General features: G+C 43.8%; 1 protein-coding gene across 2 annotated transcripts in view; it reads left to right on the forward strand.

Moving 5' to 3' along the window:
• Positions 1-14,536, forward strand: part of YBEY (ybeY metalloendoribonuclease) — a 31,411-nt gene extending 16,875 nt beyond the window's left edge. For both annotated transcript variants that reach the window (XM_063931837.1, XM_063931838.1), the window contains one exon: positions 13,915-14,536. In XM_063931837.1, the coding sequence (XP_063787907.1) occupies positions 13,915-14,007 (93 nt within the window). In that variant the 3' untranslated portion in view covers positions 14,008-14,536. The remainder of the gene's footprint in view (positions 1-13,914) is intronic.
• The last annotated feature ends 1,140 nt before the right edge of the window (positions 14,537-15,676 follow it).

Raw genomic sequence — 15,676 nt, forward strand, 5'->3', positions numbered from 1 at the left:
CTGGAAGGAGGCAATGGATGTCCGGGATACTGAGGATGTCTGTTTTCGGTGGAGTCCGACCAGTGTCTCTGGGCCCTGGAGACATCCGACTGCACGTTTTCAGGTTTCTAAAAGGATCTTGCTAACCTCCATGTTACACAAGATACTGATTATGTTTCGGTGGAGTCTGAACCAGTATCTCAGGATATTGAGGCGTATTGTACAGCAGTTCGTCTGGTACTGCAGGTAAAGAGGTCAGACACTTCAGGTCCCTCGGGGTTTGACGCCAAGGAAGAAATGACAGCGACTTGTTCAGTTTCGAATGAGCTGGGCATGCTCCGGTAGGCGGCCGGGAAGCATCCGAATTCACAATTTCCGGTATCGAACAATGTTTGTTTGCCTATCCTTTTCCCGCAGATAGCAGGAAACGATATCGGACCTCTCCAGGGTATACCCCTCAATGTATCGTCTGTCCAACAGGCTGCCGTTTTTCCTGGGGCAGCCTTGCTGAGGGATCCATCTGAGAGACATATGCGACAGCAGGGGTTCGACCTTATCCGGAGCAGGTAGGTTGTGGAACAATTGTCCTCTAGGTTACTGGATAATTCGCATCAGGATCAACTGATGCTTTGGGACAGATCAGAATCACGATTCTGCTTTATATTCTTTTGAGGTCTCCACGTCTGTATACTCTGAACCTGCATTTTCGCTTGGGCTGTCTTAACCCGACGACCTCTGGGGATGCGCCAGTGACAGGTGAACAGGGAATCCTAAGGGGCAGCTGGTTCAGGGGAAGGAACTTCCTGCATGATTTCTCGAACCATTGGGGGTAAGTCCATTTTTCTTTCCCCTACTGCTGCCCCAGCTCCAAGACGGATCTTTTACCGGTCTTTCCTTTAGATCTTTCCGTGCCCTTTCAGGCTTTCGACTCCAGGTCAGGGGCGGTATCTCCGTCGCCAAGGGATCTCACGGTGGCAGGATGAAGAAGAGGTTCAGCATCTTCAGTCCAGTCTGATTTTAGGTCATCCAACACACCCACCGCAAGTCAGACCTTCCTACCACCGGGGGGGGTCCCAGGGTAGGCGCCTGTCGGTGGTCCTCCTGGGAGGACTGGGAAGGCTTGGGCGGTTACAGACTCGATTTGGGAGTCCAACCGTCTCAGGGGTCCCTCGGCATGGGTCAGCCGGTTTACGATGACAAGACAGTCATACTGCAGGCGGCGCTCCAGATGCTTCTAACCGCAAAGGGTGTTGATCCCTGTCTTCACATATCATTTGAATCGGGGCATTTCTCAGGCCTTTGTTTTCTTTTCCCGTGCCAAAGCCAGATGGCTCGGCCAGGCCTATTCTGGCCTTAGAATCCTTTCAGTCTGTGATTGCTAGTTTGAAGAAGAAAGGGGGGTTTTACGCGTCCCTTGTCTTCAAGGATGCTTGTTAACTGAACTCCGTTGGGTTTCCTCATCGGGCTTTTCTCATATTCGCATTACAGGATACTCATTTTCAGGGTCAGTCCTTTCCATTCGGTCGCTCTTCCGCTCCCACAGGGTTTAGGAAGATCACAGAATACCTCTTTTTCAAAGGCAGGGAGTGACGTTTGTTCCCTAATTGGACAATCTACTGCTGGAATCCCACTCTGCAGATTAGGTTGCTTCTGAATATCCGAAGGATCCAGGAGCTTCTGGTTCGACACGGGTCCACTTTTTGCTAATCCGCCAGGTCAGACTCCCGGGTGAGGGGACATTTCCCGGAGTTTTGTCAGCTGGTCCGCTGTTGGCGGAGATTCCTGATCGACCTCAGGGCGTTCTGACTGACTCTTTAACCCTTTACTACTCTCGGACGTGAGCTCTGGCGGCATTAGCCGAGGATGCCCTCAGAGCTCCTTGGAGTTTCTGGTTAGTCTATCTTGCCTTCTTTTCTATTATCTACCTCACATTCGGTAACACAGGAGGAGATAATGCGCGCTAGTCCTCCCGGTGGCTCCGGTTTGGCTGCGCATGACTTAAAGTTCCAGCCTGCACCTGTTGTCAGTAGAGGAGCCTTGGCTCCTACCTCTGCAGGACGGTCTACTTCAACAGGGTCCTTTTTCTTTATTCAATCTTACCCTGTTTTCGTTTAACGGCGTGACTGTGCACGAGACCTCAGAAGGGAGAAGTTCCCTAGTTCGGTTATGCCTACTGGGCCCCGATTTCGGAAATCGGTTACCTCTTCTCGCTTTTGCCACTTTGGGAAACTTTAAGGGGCATAGTGTGGATAACAGGGGTTTTCCCTTTTGATTTACCATTCAGCTGTCATCTTTGGTTTTCTCTGGGTGGTTTACTCGGCTGCGCTTCAAACTACGTTGACCTGAATTTTAGGTCTCTGCTCTTTCGTTTTCTTCCAAAAGAAATTAGCCTGGCGGCCGTAAGTTCGGGGTCTCTTTCAGGGAGTACTCTATTGACAACTCCCCCTTTTCGACTGGGGTTACGGCTGAGCTTCAGACTCGGCGGTCGTTTCTTCCAGGGGGGATGTCTGTTTTTCATTTAAATCTGACGCTTCTGTTTTCGGCCCTCTTTGAATGTTGTCAGGGCTCGCCAACTCTCTCTACAGAGGTCTTCGGCTATTCGACGAAGTGTGTTCTTCTTTGTTCTGTACGATGCTCCCGTACTAAATAGCCGGGGTCCCAGCATAAGCTGGGCCGTTGGATACATCTGACCATCAGACAGTCTTATTGGCGGTTGCTCGGGAGCCTCCGTTTTCCATTTCAGCGCACTCTATGCACGTTGTGGGACCTTCGTGGGCGGCTGCCCGTGGGGTCTCCATGACTACTTTATGTCGGGCGGCTACTTGGTTGGGCCGACATACGTTTGTCAAATTCTATAAGTTTGACACTTTTGCGGCCTCTGCATCACAGTTTGGCCGAGCGGTTTTACAAGACTCTCAGCGCTCTCCCACCCGTTTTGGGAGCTCTGGGACGTCCCCATTGTAACTACTGTCAAAGTCAGAAAAATATCACGCTGCACATTGCCACATATGCACCTCATGCGTGTGCCCGCTGCACGAGCATGAGCTCTCCCGTGCGTGCGTATACTCGCGGTCGCGTGCACTCGCAGGCGCACGGTATGCGCATTTACGGTAGAATTTGTGTGCGTCTAGCGGGCGACTCAATCGTAACATATTTTAGTCATAATGTATTTTGGAGATTATGGTCCCTTTGATAGAATCTGAAAGTTTAGTTAATATAGCATGTTCGGGGACAAAGAGATTCCTCTTTGTTTGATACGAAGGGTCAGACAGGGGTTACACAGTGGTGTTTAGTATCCATCGGAAGAGAATATAATTAGCAATATTCCGGTGTTGGTTTGAAGCGGATTACTCGCTCGTGCGTATAGTTATGGACATAAGAAGTTTATGGACATTTACTATATTTGCACTTTATTACCCATGCGGCGGGAAACCCAGTTTCCCTCCCACCTGAGCAGTTTGGAATAGTCACAGCCCACCTGTATGAACCAACCTATGACCTTTTGTTATAATGCAGAGACGAATTCCTGTGTCCAATGAACAATAAGAATGTAGGGACCATTGTACTGTACTGTGTGTAAGTGTATATAAAGACAAGCCGACCTGGGCCAGCTCTCTACTCTTTTCAACTGTTCTCATCACTGATAATCGGGAGCTGGATATCCAGGAAGGCGCATGCGATTGTTTCCCCTGTGCGTAAGTTCTCTGCAACCATATTTATCTCCTATTTTGTTGTAAGCCATTCTCTCTCTCCTTCCCCCTTAAATGTAATCGTATCTTTGTTGTATTTTAACGTGTAGTAACTCGGTTAGGTATTTTATGTTAGTTTGGTAGTGTATAACTTGTATTGTGTATTCTTTTGCGATTGAACGTTCATTCATTCCCTTAAAAGGTGTTAGACCCTTAGACCGGTATTTGAGTGTTTATTATATTGCTAAAGGGGTTCTCAGAGCGTAAGAATCGCTCATACAGCTTTTGAACTAACAAAGTTATACTGTGTTGCATTCACACCATATCACTGCACAAAGGTTTACAATTTAAGTACATTGTTTAGGATATTGTTACAAAGGTTTAACTCTGTGAGCGTCAGCGCCGCTCGTGATCTCCTCGTGGTCTCGAGCGTCCGCTACGCTGATAGTGTATCATTACGTTAGTCGGCAGCCTATAGCGTGCTTGCCTTTACGCTGTAAGCCGTGAGCGAACGTGCCGCTCGTACGTCTCGTCCACGGCTAAGCGTTTGTACGCTACGTGCGTTCTCTTACGGTATTCCATACGCCAATTGCGTACTGTGTTCATTAACCTTTTAGCGTGTTTAATATAGGATATATATTAGGCTTTTACAATTGGGGACTCGCCCGCTCTTCACATATCTGCACTAGGTAATTTCAGCAGACATTATCGGTCAGCAAAAGGCGGGAGGCAATATTCCTCGTAGTGCTGACCAGATAAGCGTCTGCTTCGCTTAGTAAGGAGTGCTGAAGGAATCCGGAACCGGAAGGTAGGAACAGTACGTTATTGTCTTTTAAAACCTGTTTAGTTTCTGTTTTGCGTACGTACGCATAAGCACACACACCTGTATTTCTTGCTTAGTAATATTTGTCCATATCTCATTCTCCTGGTTGCCATTTCATAATTGATAACGTGCTGAGAAAGATGTGTTGCTATTGGTAGTTAAAGAGTAAAAAAAAAAAATAATACATTAAGGGGTAATTTGTAAAACACACACACAGCTTTGCCTAAAATACAAGGAGAAGACCTGTGTGGTGCTCGGTAGATGATTACAGTTAAAGATCATCTACATTGATAAACGTGCTAATTGTATTTCTGTGAACATATCTGGCCAGCGCACACGTGTCTCTAACAAAAGGGTGAGACTAGTGTACGCGACGCAAGGGTCGACGCACGGAGCGTATATTACGCAACGGAGCGTCTGGGTACGCCCACCGAAACTCAAATCGCACAATAGCATTGTTTTAGTGGGGGCGGTATAGTATAGCCACGCGATAATAGCACAAATTGATTTCAGTTTCCAAAACTTAGTTTAAATACCTTACTTTACTGTAATGCCTCTGGGGAGAGCTATCAGATTACGGGAAATGATTTTTCTGATCAGAAAACTATAGAATGATAGTGGGTTGAAAACGGTATGAGTGTATTGAACTCCTCTTGGTGAAGTCTTGGTGAAATCTTGGTGAAGTAAATCTTGGTGAAGTAAGTCTTGGTGAATCACGGTACGTGATGAGCACGGTCTAGGTGAAAACGTGCGACGGAGTGTGATAAAGTTTTCGTTGTATTACGCTCTGGCTGTTTTGGAGCACAGTAGGGAGACTCCAATGATCCTACCATTTATGGGCAACAAGTGTCTATAAGTGGTACGATTGGACCGCACGGTTGTATGTGTGACCAATAACGCAACATGATATGAGGTCATATATTAAATTGCCCCCATGCGTGTTGTAGGGAGCACATGCAAGTGTGATTTGTGTAAAAATAAGGAATTTTCGCTGGTAGGGCCTGCAACGATTACGTGGGTCTGCAAAAAGGGGCGGATTTGTTGTACTCGGAGCAGAAGAAGCTGGTGGTAGAGCTTGGAGAACTTCCACCGTAGACTTCTGTGTTTGGTGCATTTTAGGAAGTTTTTCTGTGTTAAAAAGGTCCACAATGGCAGCCAAGTGCACAACACAGGGACGTTCAGCAGTCAGGGTTCAGACTGAAGAGGCTCGCAGACCCCGAGGGTCTGCTCGGTTAGTAATGTGGGGGAGGTATGGTCCCCACACTGAGACCTTTTGTGACGAATGGACACGAATGACTGTGGGGGATAAAGCACCATTTCCTGGGATAGGTAGTTTTGACTCAGAGGTATTGCATAATTTAAGACGAAATATCTGTCTCATAAAATCCTGGAAACAACGAATTAGACATTATGATTGTTTACAGTTATGGCAACAGGAAAGTGAAATGCAAAGAAATTTAACTTACATATCTGACTCTCATCTTGGGAGGAGAGACATGGCAATGGAGAGGATTATGGCTGCAGAGAATGGCACGATGGTGTACGATAAAAATGCACTTAGTAACTGTATTAAGACTGAAAGTAACAATTGTAATAAATGTAACAAGAATAATCGTAATACTGTTAAATGTACAACTATTAACCCATGCAAGTTGCACCCCATGTTAAACTTCCCTCAGGATCACCAGCAAGAAAGTGGGCCCAGCACGATGTCGGCACCTTTTCCAGCAGCCATCACACAAGACATCCAGGTGGACGCGACCAATTCGGTAAAGGCAGTAATCAAACCCCCTAACGGAGGGTCAGGTGAGGTCGTGTACTCAGAATGACGCCATTGGACTTAATCCTGTCAGGGTAATTGCAGTACCAAATGGGAAAACTGATACTTCAGGAGTCACTCCTGTCAGGAACATCGCCATGCACTGCCCCTTTTCCCGAACAGAATTAAGAACAATTTTGTCTGAATTTCCTGACCCTAGGAAAGACTTAGTTGCATGTCAAAAGTATATTAGAGAGCTAGGAAATTCTGCAGAGCCAAATAACAAAGATTGGAGGACAGTTTTGAGGGCATGTTTACCCCCCGATGTCGACTCAGTGAAATTTATCGCTGACTGTAAACTAGATGGAGAAATACCACTAACAGACGAGTATAATCAGGATAATGTAAAGAGAATCAACTTACAGTTAGGGGTATATTTTCCTGCAGTAGTAAAGTGGAATAAAATCTTTACAATAAAACAAAAAGAAGGTGAATCCACACCAGAGTATTTTCACCGGGCTCTGCAGGATATGGCTAGGTACACTGGTATAGATGACATTAAAACTAATGTACACCACAGAGAAGTAGCTGTGTCCGTATTAATGGACGGCTTAAAAGACACACTAAGAATCAGGGTACAAACCTCTCTACCTCACTGGAGAGGTATCTCGGTGGCTGCATTAAGAGAGTCCGCTATCGAGCATGACCGTAATATCCAAAGAACCAGGGAGGCACAGGGAGAGCGGTTGATAGTGATGAGCAACCAAGCATTAGAGGAGGCATCAAATCGACCGAAACCCCAGGCCACTGGCACATGGAGGAAGCCAAGGGTTTGTTATCTTTGTAAAAGAGAAGGGCATTATGCCAGCAACAGTAACAGCCCACATAAAGTCAGACCCCCTAGACATGAATATGAGCAAAGTTATGACACACGAAATTATAATCAGGGATCATATAGGAAGAATTTTGGGCCACACCCATGATATGTAGTCAGGAGAGGTGATAATTAGGACTGATGGTAAGCCTGAGGTAACAGTTAATAAATTGGGAGGTCATTCCCTGAAGACACAGGAATGACCGGGTAAAAAAAATTTGTAATGTATCTGTAAAATGTTTTTTTTTTTCTCCCCATCTCTGACGGTTATCGGTAGGACTCAAACATTACATAGCTACTTGGTCTTTGCAGAAGTCTACCAAAACCCCAGCATGACCTACCCGCATCAATGTATCCTGGCCAGATACAAAGGGTGGAGTTTGGAAATGCTGGTGGAAGGGACTGCGCAAAGATAACATTGGACATGCAGGTGTGACAGTCTGATGATGAACGGAAGAACTGACAATGTTTTTTTTTTCTGTTGTTTATTGTTGATTTATGTGACGCATATATATATGAACGGTTCTCTCTCCCTTGTTGTTTTTTTTTCCTCTCTCTTTTCTTTCTCATGTTCTCATAACGTTACAGATGGTATGTCACACATTAGTTGGACAAATGGTAATGCAAGATTTATTCTCCTTACAGAAAGAGCGCTGAGCTAGAAGAAATATTGTATCACCGGAGTGTTCGTTTGGAAGACTGAGAGACAGCACCTTTGAGATAACAGCAGAACAAGAAGAACAACAAGACTAGAGAACTAATTATCGCAACAAGTTTTTCTCCCCCTCAAACTGTTTTTTTTTCTGTACCCCCATTACAAATTTCTCCTTTTCTCCTCCTGTAAGATGGACTTGCCCCAAGAGACTGTGATATGGATTTTCCTGTTGACCATGATGTTGACCAGAGCAGTCTGTTTCGGTGAGAGTACCAGTGAGGTCGAGAAAGGATCCAGAAAGGTTCTGATGACAGAGACAGAGGCGTAAATTTCCAATAGAAGCACAATCACAGAGCAAAGGCGAGTACCGGAAACTATCTAGCAGCCATGTTATTTGTAAACATTGTGAAGGATTGTTAACTGAAAAGAACTGTATCTGTAGACACTGTGACAGTAGAGTTGAGGATGGGTGCATCAAGAAATGTCAGTCCAGTTTTAATATCCACATGGACCGGCATCCATTGAGTGACTATCACTCCTTAGTGGGTAAAGTGTTAAATCAGACAGATTGTTGGGTATGCTCTCAAGTACCTCAAGGCCATAGCAAATCATGATTAGTGCCATTCCCTTTAACTATAGGGGAGGTACTTGAGCTAAGTGGTAAGAGGCCGGTGGACAGGAGGTTTAATATCTCCAGTCCTCCTAGTTTGAAGCTCCACCAATATCATGTGGATAGATCCCTAGTATGTTTTAACATTTCCAATCCCCGAAAGCCGGGAAATTGGGAAGTGTCATGGAATAACCAAACCATGACCTTTTCATACAGAGCCGATAGAATGCCTACAGATACAGAACTTATACGCCACATAGCCGGTAGTGGAAAATATTTCCGATATAGGTATACCCTAGGAAATAGGATCATGAGAGTTGGAGAAGTATCACCAGGATACTGTGCACATATCGTACAAACTGATACGTGTACTAAACAGATGGGAGAATTAGGGTTAGGAGATTTCATATGGAAAATGTGTAATATGGTTATGTCCTACTCCGTCCCATATGTTCTCCCCGATGATGCATATTTCATATGCGGGAGGAAGGCGTATAAGTGGCTTGCCCCAAACTCAGAAGGGTTATGTTATATTGGAAAAGTACTGCCTGAAGTAATGACCGTATCCCACACTAAAATGAAAGATATTCACCGCAGTACCCAAGCTCCTTATACTCACACTCATTACGAGCACATCGTTAAACGGCACCTGATAGAAAGAACAGAGCATCCGGCCTCTGACCTGATCCATGAATCCACCGGGATTCAATTCCTAATCGCGTTAGATATCACTCGTACCGCCAGAGGAGTGATAAATTATAAATATATATCTGCGCTTGCAAATTTATTAGACAATATCACTGAAATGTATGATGACACATTCAGGTATACCGGAAGGGAGCTCCAAGCTTATAAAACAGAACTGGTTCAGCATAGGATGGTTCTTAATTATCTCACGGCAGTGACGGGTGGATATTGTGTCACACTGGCAACGCAGTACGGCGTAAAATGCTGCACTTATATTACGAATAGCACCGAGGACCCGGTCGAGGTCATAGACCAAAAGATGGACGACATTCTCCAATTAAAGTGGGAATTCCGCAGGAGACACAATCTCACCCTAGCTGCTGTGGGTAATGAGCTGACCGGTTGGGTGTCATGGTTGAACCCGCGAAATTGGTTCTCTGGTTTAGGAGAATGGACCCAAGGTATTATCATGGATGTAGGGAAATTTCTTTTGTGTATTCTGGGTGTCATCATATTGGTCGGTCTGATATTTAGATGCGTTCGGATTTTAACAAAGTGTAAACGTAGCGCCCGAGTGATGAGTTTAAGAAGTGAAGATACTGTAATAACAACGACTGATTTGGTTTATGGCCCAACGATAGAGACAATGTTGTGATGAAAATGTGATTCCACGGTCCGTTTCTTTCACCCGTTTCTCCTTTTTGTTTTCCTCCAAGGTACAAAGACATCCGCTTGGAAGAAGAATTTGACAACCTTTTACACAGACAACTGATGGACTATGCCATAGACCCCCCAGATCCCTAGTACCTTTAATTTTACGCTAGTCCAACACTTTTTGTAAGTCTATGGACATTGAGAAAGCTTTTGCACGCACTTTGGCAAAAGCCCAAAGAGACTACAGTCAACATGTACATCGAGACAAGACACAAGACAAGACCTCAATCGGCAAATGTATATTAAACTCACATAGTTTATGACTGCATTTACCATAATTGCTCCTTATCTTCATCTCTACAACCTTCAGGTAATAACACACATAGTCGATAGGGAATATAGGCACAGATATCAGCACTCACATATCCCCCTATTCATGTATCATCAACTAAAATGTGCTCCCCCATTTTGTTGCAACCAAAAGCCGAAAAGAGCTCGGTAAAGTTTGACAGCCCATCCACAGACCCGTACCACGGGATAAGAAGGAATTCAAATGTATACTTCGCAATACCTCGAAGCTTGATGTAAAACACGTACGGCACGATGATACATGACCCCCCAAACATGGATTCATACACACATGCTTCTGCTATCTCATTAGGTCATACCCTTTTCCTACCTTCTCCTCTCCTCCCCTACCCAATCATAGAAATGTATTATACATGACATATATTTTTCTCTTTTTGAACTGTTTTAGGAAGTGGCAGTTATTGGTGACTGCCAAAGGGTGGACTGTCAAAGTCAGAAAAATATCACACTGCACATTGCCACATATGCACCTCATGCGTGTGCCCGCTGCACGAGCATGAGCTCTCCCGTGCGTGCGTATACTCGCGGTCGCGTGCACTCGCAGGCGCACGGTATGCGCATTTACGGTAGAATTTGTGTGCGTCTAGCGGGCAACTCAGTCGTAACATATTTTAGTCATATAATGTATTTTGTAGATTATGGTCCCTTTGATAGAATCTGAAAGTTTAGTTAATATAGCATGTTCGGGGACAAAGAGATTCCTCTTTGTTTGATACGAAGGGTCAGACAGGGGTTACACAGTGGTGTTTAGTATCCATCGGAAGAGAATATAATTAGCAATATTCCGGTGTTGGTTTGAAGCGGATTACTCGCTCGTGCGTATAGTTATGGACATAAGAAGTTTATGGACATTTACTATATTTGCACTTTATTACCCATGCGGCGGGAAACCCAGTTTCCCTCCCACCTGAGCAGTTTGGAATAGTCACAGCCCACCTGTATGAACCAACCTATGACCTTTTGTTATAATGCAGAGACGAATTCCTGTGTCCAATGAACAATAAGAATGTAGGGACCATTGTACTGTACTGTGTGTAAGTGTATATAAAGACAAGCCGACCTGGGCCAGCTCTCTACTCTTTTCAACGGTTCTCATCACTGATAATCGGGAGCTGGATATCCAGGAAGGCGCATGCGATTGTTTCCCCTGTGCGTAAGTTCTCTGCAACCATATTTATCTCCTATTTTGTTGTAAGCCATTCTCTCTCTCCTTCCCCCTTAAATGTAATCGTGTCTTTGTTGTATTTTAACGTGTAGTAACTCGGTTAGGTATTTTATGTTAGTTTGGTAGTGTATAACTTGTATTGTGTATTCTTTTGCGATTGAACGTTCATTCATTCCCTTAAAAGGTGTTAGACCCTTAGACCGGTATTTGAGTGTTTATTATATTGCTAAAGGGGTTCTCAGAGCGTAAGAATCGCTCATACAGCTTTTGAACTAACAAAGTTATACTGTGTTGCATTCACACCATATCACTGCACAAAGGTTTACAATTTAAGTGCATTGTTTAGGATATTGTTACAAAGGTTTAACTCTGTGAGCGTCAGCGCCGCTCGTGATCTCCTCGTGGTCTCGAGCGTCCGCTACGCTGATAGTGTATCATTACGTTAGTCGGCAGCCTATAGCGTGCTTGCCTTTACGCTGTAAGCCGTGAGCGAACGTGCCGCTCGTACGTCTCGTCCACGGCTAAGCGTTTGTACGCTACGTGCGTACTCTTACGGTATTCCATACGCCAATTGCGTACTGTGTTCATTAACCTTTTAGCGTGTTTAATATAGGATATATATTAGGCTTTTACACTACGCTCCAGTGGCCCCTAGTGGATGAAGGAGAAATCAGGATTTTGGTACTTACCGATAAATCCCTTTCTCCGATTCCACGCCCGCCCGCCCAGCGCTGTTTACTCCTTGTTTTTGCTTAAAGGTTTGCAGATCACTAGTTGCCTGCTTGTTCAGTTCAGGTTAACCTGCTTTTTGTTAGGTTCTGTTCCAGGTTTAGTTTGTGTTATCCTTGTTTACAGGGCGTCGTTAACCTCCTCTACCTTAAGGTTTGTTTATTCCAGCTCTCCTCGGGCACAGTTTTACGTAGACTGGCTTGGAGGGGAGATAGTAGGGGAGGAGCTAGCCACAGTGTGAGAATTTTAAAGTGCCAGCTCCCAATTACTGCCTACTATTTCCCATTGTAACTACGCTCCAGTGGCCCCTGTGGAATCGGAGAAAGGGATTTATCGGTAAGTACCAAAATCCTGATTTTTTTTTTTTTGCATTAATGTTTTAATGTAAAACAAAAATCTAACATTAACATTCTAAAGTTATTGGACTTTGATATGAATTATTTTACATTTTTCAATAAAATCTCTATTTTTTTACTGCTTATTAATATTACATCTGAATATGTGTAGATAGACTAAACCTATTAAAACATACAATCAGAGGCCTCTCAATAGGCATGAATGCTTTGAATGAAAGTAAACATGAAGGAGATTAAACCATGTGGTGTTTCATTATGTAATGCCTCTTTAATGTGTTAGAGCTATTTACCCTTTAGTTGTGGTTTTCTCCTGTCCTATAGGATTGTTAGAGGGTGTACAGTAGTTTGTAGAGTCTTAGCTGATGCTAAACTTATGATTTGTACAGACTTGGCCGACGGATCGGTCGGTCCGCCGACCTAAATGACAGTCCGACGACCTATCTAACGATCGTAAGTGCATACACACTTACTGATTATCGGTCACAACTGGGTGGGCATTTACATGTACAGACCGCCCGTACTTTGGCTATCGGCTGTGCTGCACAGCTGGCAAGATATGTCTGAGAACACCGTCTCTCACAGACATACCAAGGGTACACACCGGCCGAGGCGCCCACAATATATAGCCTGTTCATTGAACGGCCGATATATATTGGCCAGTGTGTACCTAGCATCACTCCTATGACTCATCATGCCCAACGTGTATCTTCTACCAGAATGTGACTCAGCTGCTTATTACTCTCTACCCTTCTTAATATTTCCAGAGTAGTATAATTAAAGAAACAATTGAATTTTACTGGAAAAAAAAAAACCTCCCTAAAAGCTCTATAGGGCATATGTAATGGGGTCCGAATTTGCCGGAGGTGCGGGGGTGCCGACCGATCTCAGACTTTTTTTTAAAAGTAGCAATCACTTACAAGGTAAAACCAGGTTGGTTTTGCCTTGTAAATGGTCGCAGCTTGAAAAATGTCCGAAATCAGCTGGCATTTAGCACCTCCGGCAAAAATAAAAGTCCTGCTGTGGCCTCAAGAATCCGTCTTTCCGAGCTTAATATGCATCATACCAGCATAGATAGATAGACAGATGGATAGATATGAGGTAGGTAGATGGACATGACATAGATATAAGGTAGATAGATATGGCCGGATGGGGTCCTTTGTAATAATGCATGGGGAGAACACTGCTGGTATATAGTAGGTAGGTAGCTAGATAGATGTACTGCAATAACAAATTGGTACTTTGACCAATTATTATAAATTGGTCACAGTACAGATGTGTCCTCCGTGTGCTACAAGTCACGTTACACATTAACATGTGAGTGCTAAGCGTCTATTTTGCATTTTTTTCCACGAAAATGCATCATAGACACACAGTAATGTGATAGGATGCACAAGCAGCTTCTGCTGATTAAAATGAAATGCCACGTTAGTGTTTTTCCACAGCATGGTGCGACTTCAAGGGCTGTTTAGCGGGAATGCAGAAAGGATGTAAGAGAACACATCTGTAGCAATTTGAAAGTATAAAATACAGAATTCCCTATTAATTATATATATTCTCGCCAATAGATGTTTAAAAAGGAAAATGAGGTTCTAATGGAGATAAATATAACCACTGGATCTACACTGAAGCCGCTGTCTACAAACCACTTTGATCATTGATGGAGCCTACAGTGACCCTGCAGTGTGTTGATGAGCCAGAGTACTCTTATCTTGCTAGATGACCAAAGAAGCTATCGCTCGACTGAGGAACAATGTGGTTGGTGGTTTGTGCTATGATTATCTTCCGTGCTATTATTCTTATGCTTTTGAAGAAGTTGTGGGGCTTCCCCACGACAAAAAGTGTTAAGCAATTCAATTTGATTCTTTGGGATATACTCCTATTATGTATCCGGACCAATTCCATGTGTGGATGTCATCTCCCAGCCTGCGTTTACGTTCAGCCATTAGATACCTTGCAAGATCCTTTTTGCTAAACAACAACTGTACAGACTATATCATCTTCATCCTACCTGCTGGCCATTATCTTCTGTTACTATTACTTTTTTATGTGCACATAACAAGGCTGCCTTATACGGTACCTGCAAGGACTGTTATCAGTTTGGTCATTTTAATATCCTTACAATTTTTATTGTGTTATTTCATGTACATCACCTTTTTTTAATATTAAAGAACTTTAGATTTCTACTCAGTCATTGGTATTTCCTTTTTGCCCATCACGTTGCAAGCTTGAGAAATGTCACATGCATTATTTTTCCAAAAACATATATCCTAATAGAACAGTGGACCTGATTCTGATATGGACGCAGATCGCTGCATAAGAGTCCATCTCCTCACATGCTGGGGGCCATCCAGCATGTGTGACGGATTACCCCCTGATGCTATTGCAGACGCATCAAACTAAGGTTGACCCCTGGTAGTGCTGTCAGGCGGTCGGCCACCTTTTTTAAATCGGAGCGGCTGCATGTGATGCCCCATTCAACCCGCGAACGCCCAACACTGTCAATCACAATGCGTCCGCATCCTTCCGGGGCAAACTGAGCTATGGGCCGCTGATGCGGCCTGGTCTGAATCAGGCCCTGTATCAGGAACCAGGATCTATACTTTATACGTTATTACAATAAGTAAAACAAATAGACTGTCCTTGTACCATATATACAATGTCTATTAGGATCCATGGAGAAATGATCTTAGTAAGGCCATGCTCCGAGAGATCCTCTGAGTATGTAGACCAACAGCACCCATCCTAAGTTTATAATGTGTTGCATCTAATAGGCATTGTCATTGTATGAGGATGTGTGTGTTTCGATTTAGACCAAATTTCCCCTTCGAACTCGATGGTTATTGCTTAACCAATCCGTAAGCGCCTGTAAAAGAAGAAATAGTGTATTATAATGCAGCATCATTTTTTAAAGAAAAAAGAATTTGGTAGTGATGTATGCAGAAGAATTTAAATGCTTCAAAGATATTTTAAAAAACAGGTTGAGAAGAAGAAGAACCAGGGAGGAACATCTTGGAAGGGAAAGAGCATAATGTGACAATATATGGTAATTGTATTTGTATGGAATGATAATTATTAAATGGAGCGTGAGTGATTGACAATTACCTCTCCTAGTTCAGCTCATGGTCTCATATTACGCTTTGGGGAAATTCCATCCGATACTACACTTGAGAAAGGAGAAAGGTTGAGTAAAAATAAAAATCACAAAAGCAATTTACTGCTTGCTTACTTTAATCTGATGTTAATTTCTGGGGCTTGTTGCAGGCAGATTTCAATCACATAGATGACGTACGTGTGCATTGCATTTAATGTGGTAGTTGGTGCACTGCC

Source organism: Pseudophryne corroboree, chromosome 6 (genome assembly GCF_028390025.1).
Source record: "Pseudophryne corroboree isolate aPseCor3 chromosome 6, aPseCor3.hap2, whole genome shotgun sequence".
Lineage (NCBI taxonomy): Eukaryota > Metazoa > Chordata > Amphibia > Anura > Myobatrachidae > Pseudophryne > Pseudophryne corroboree.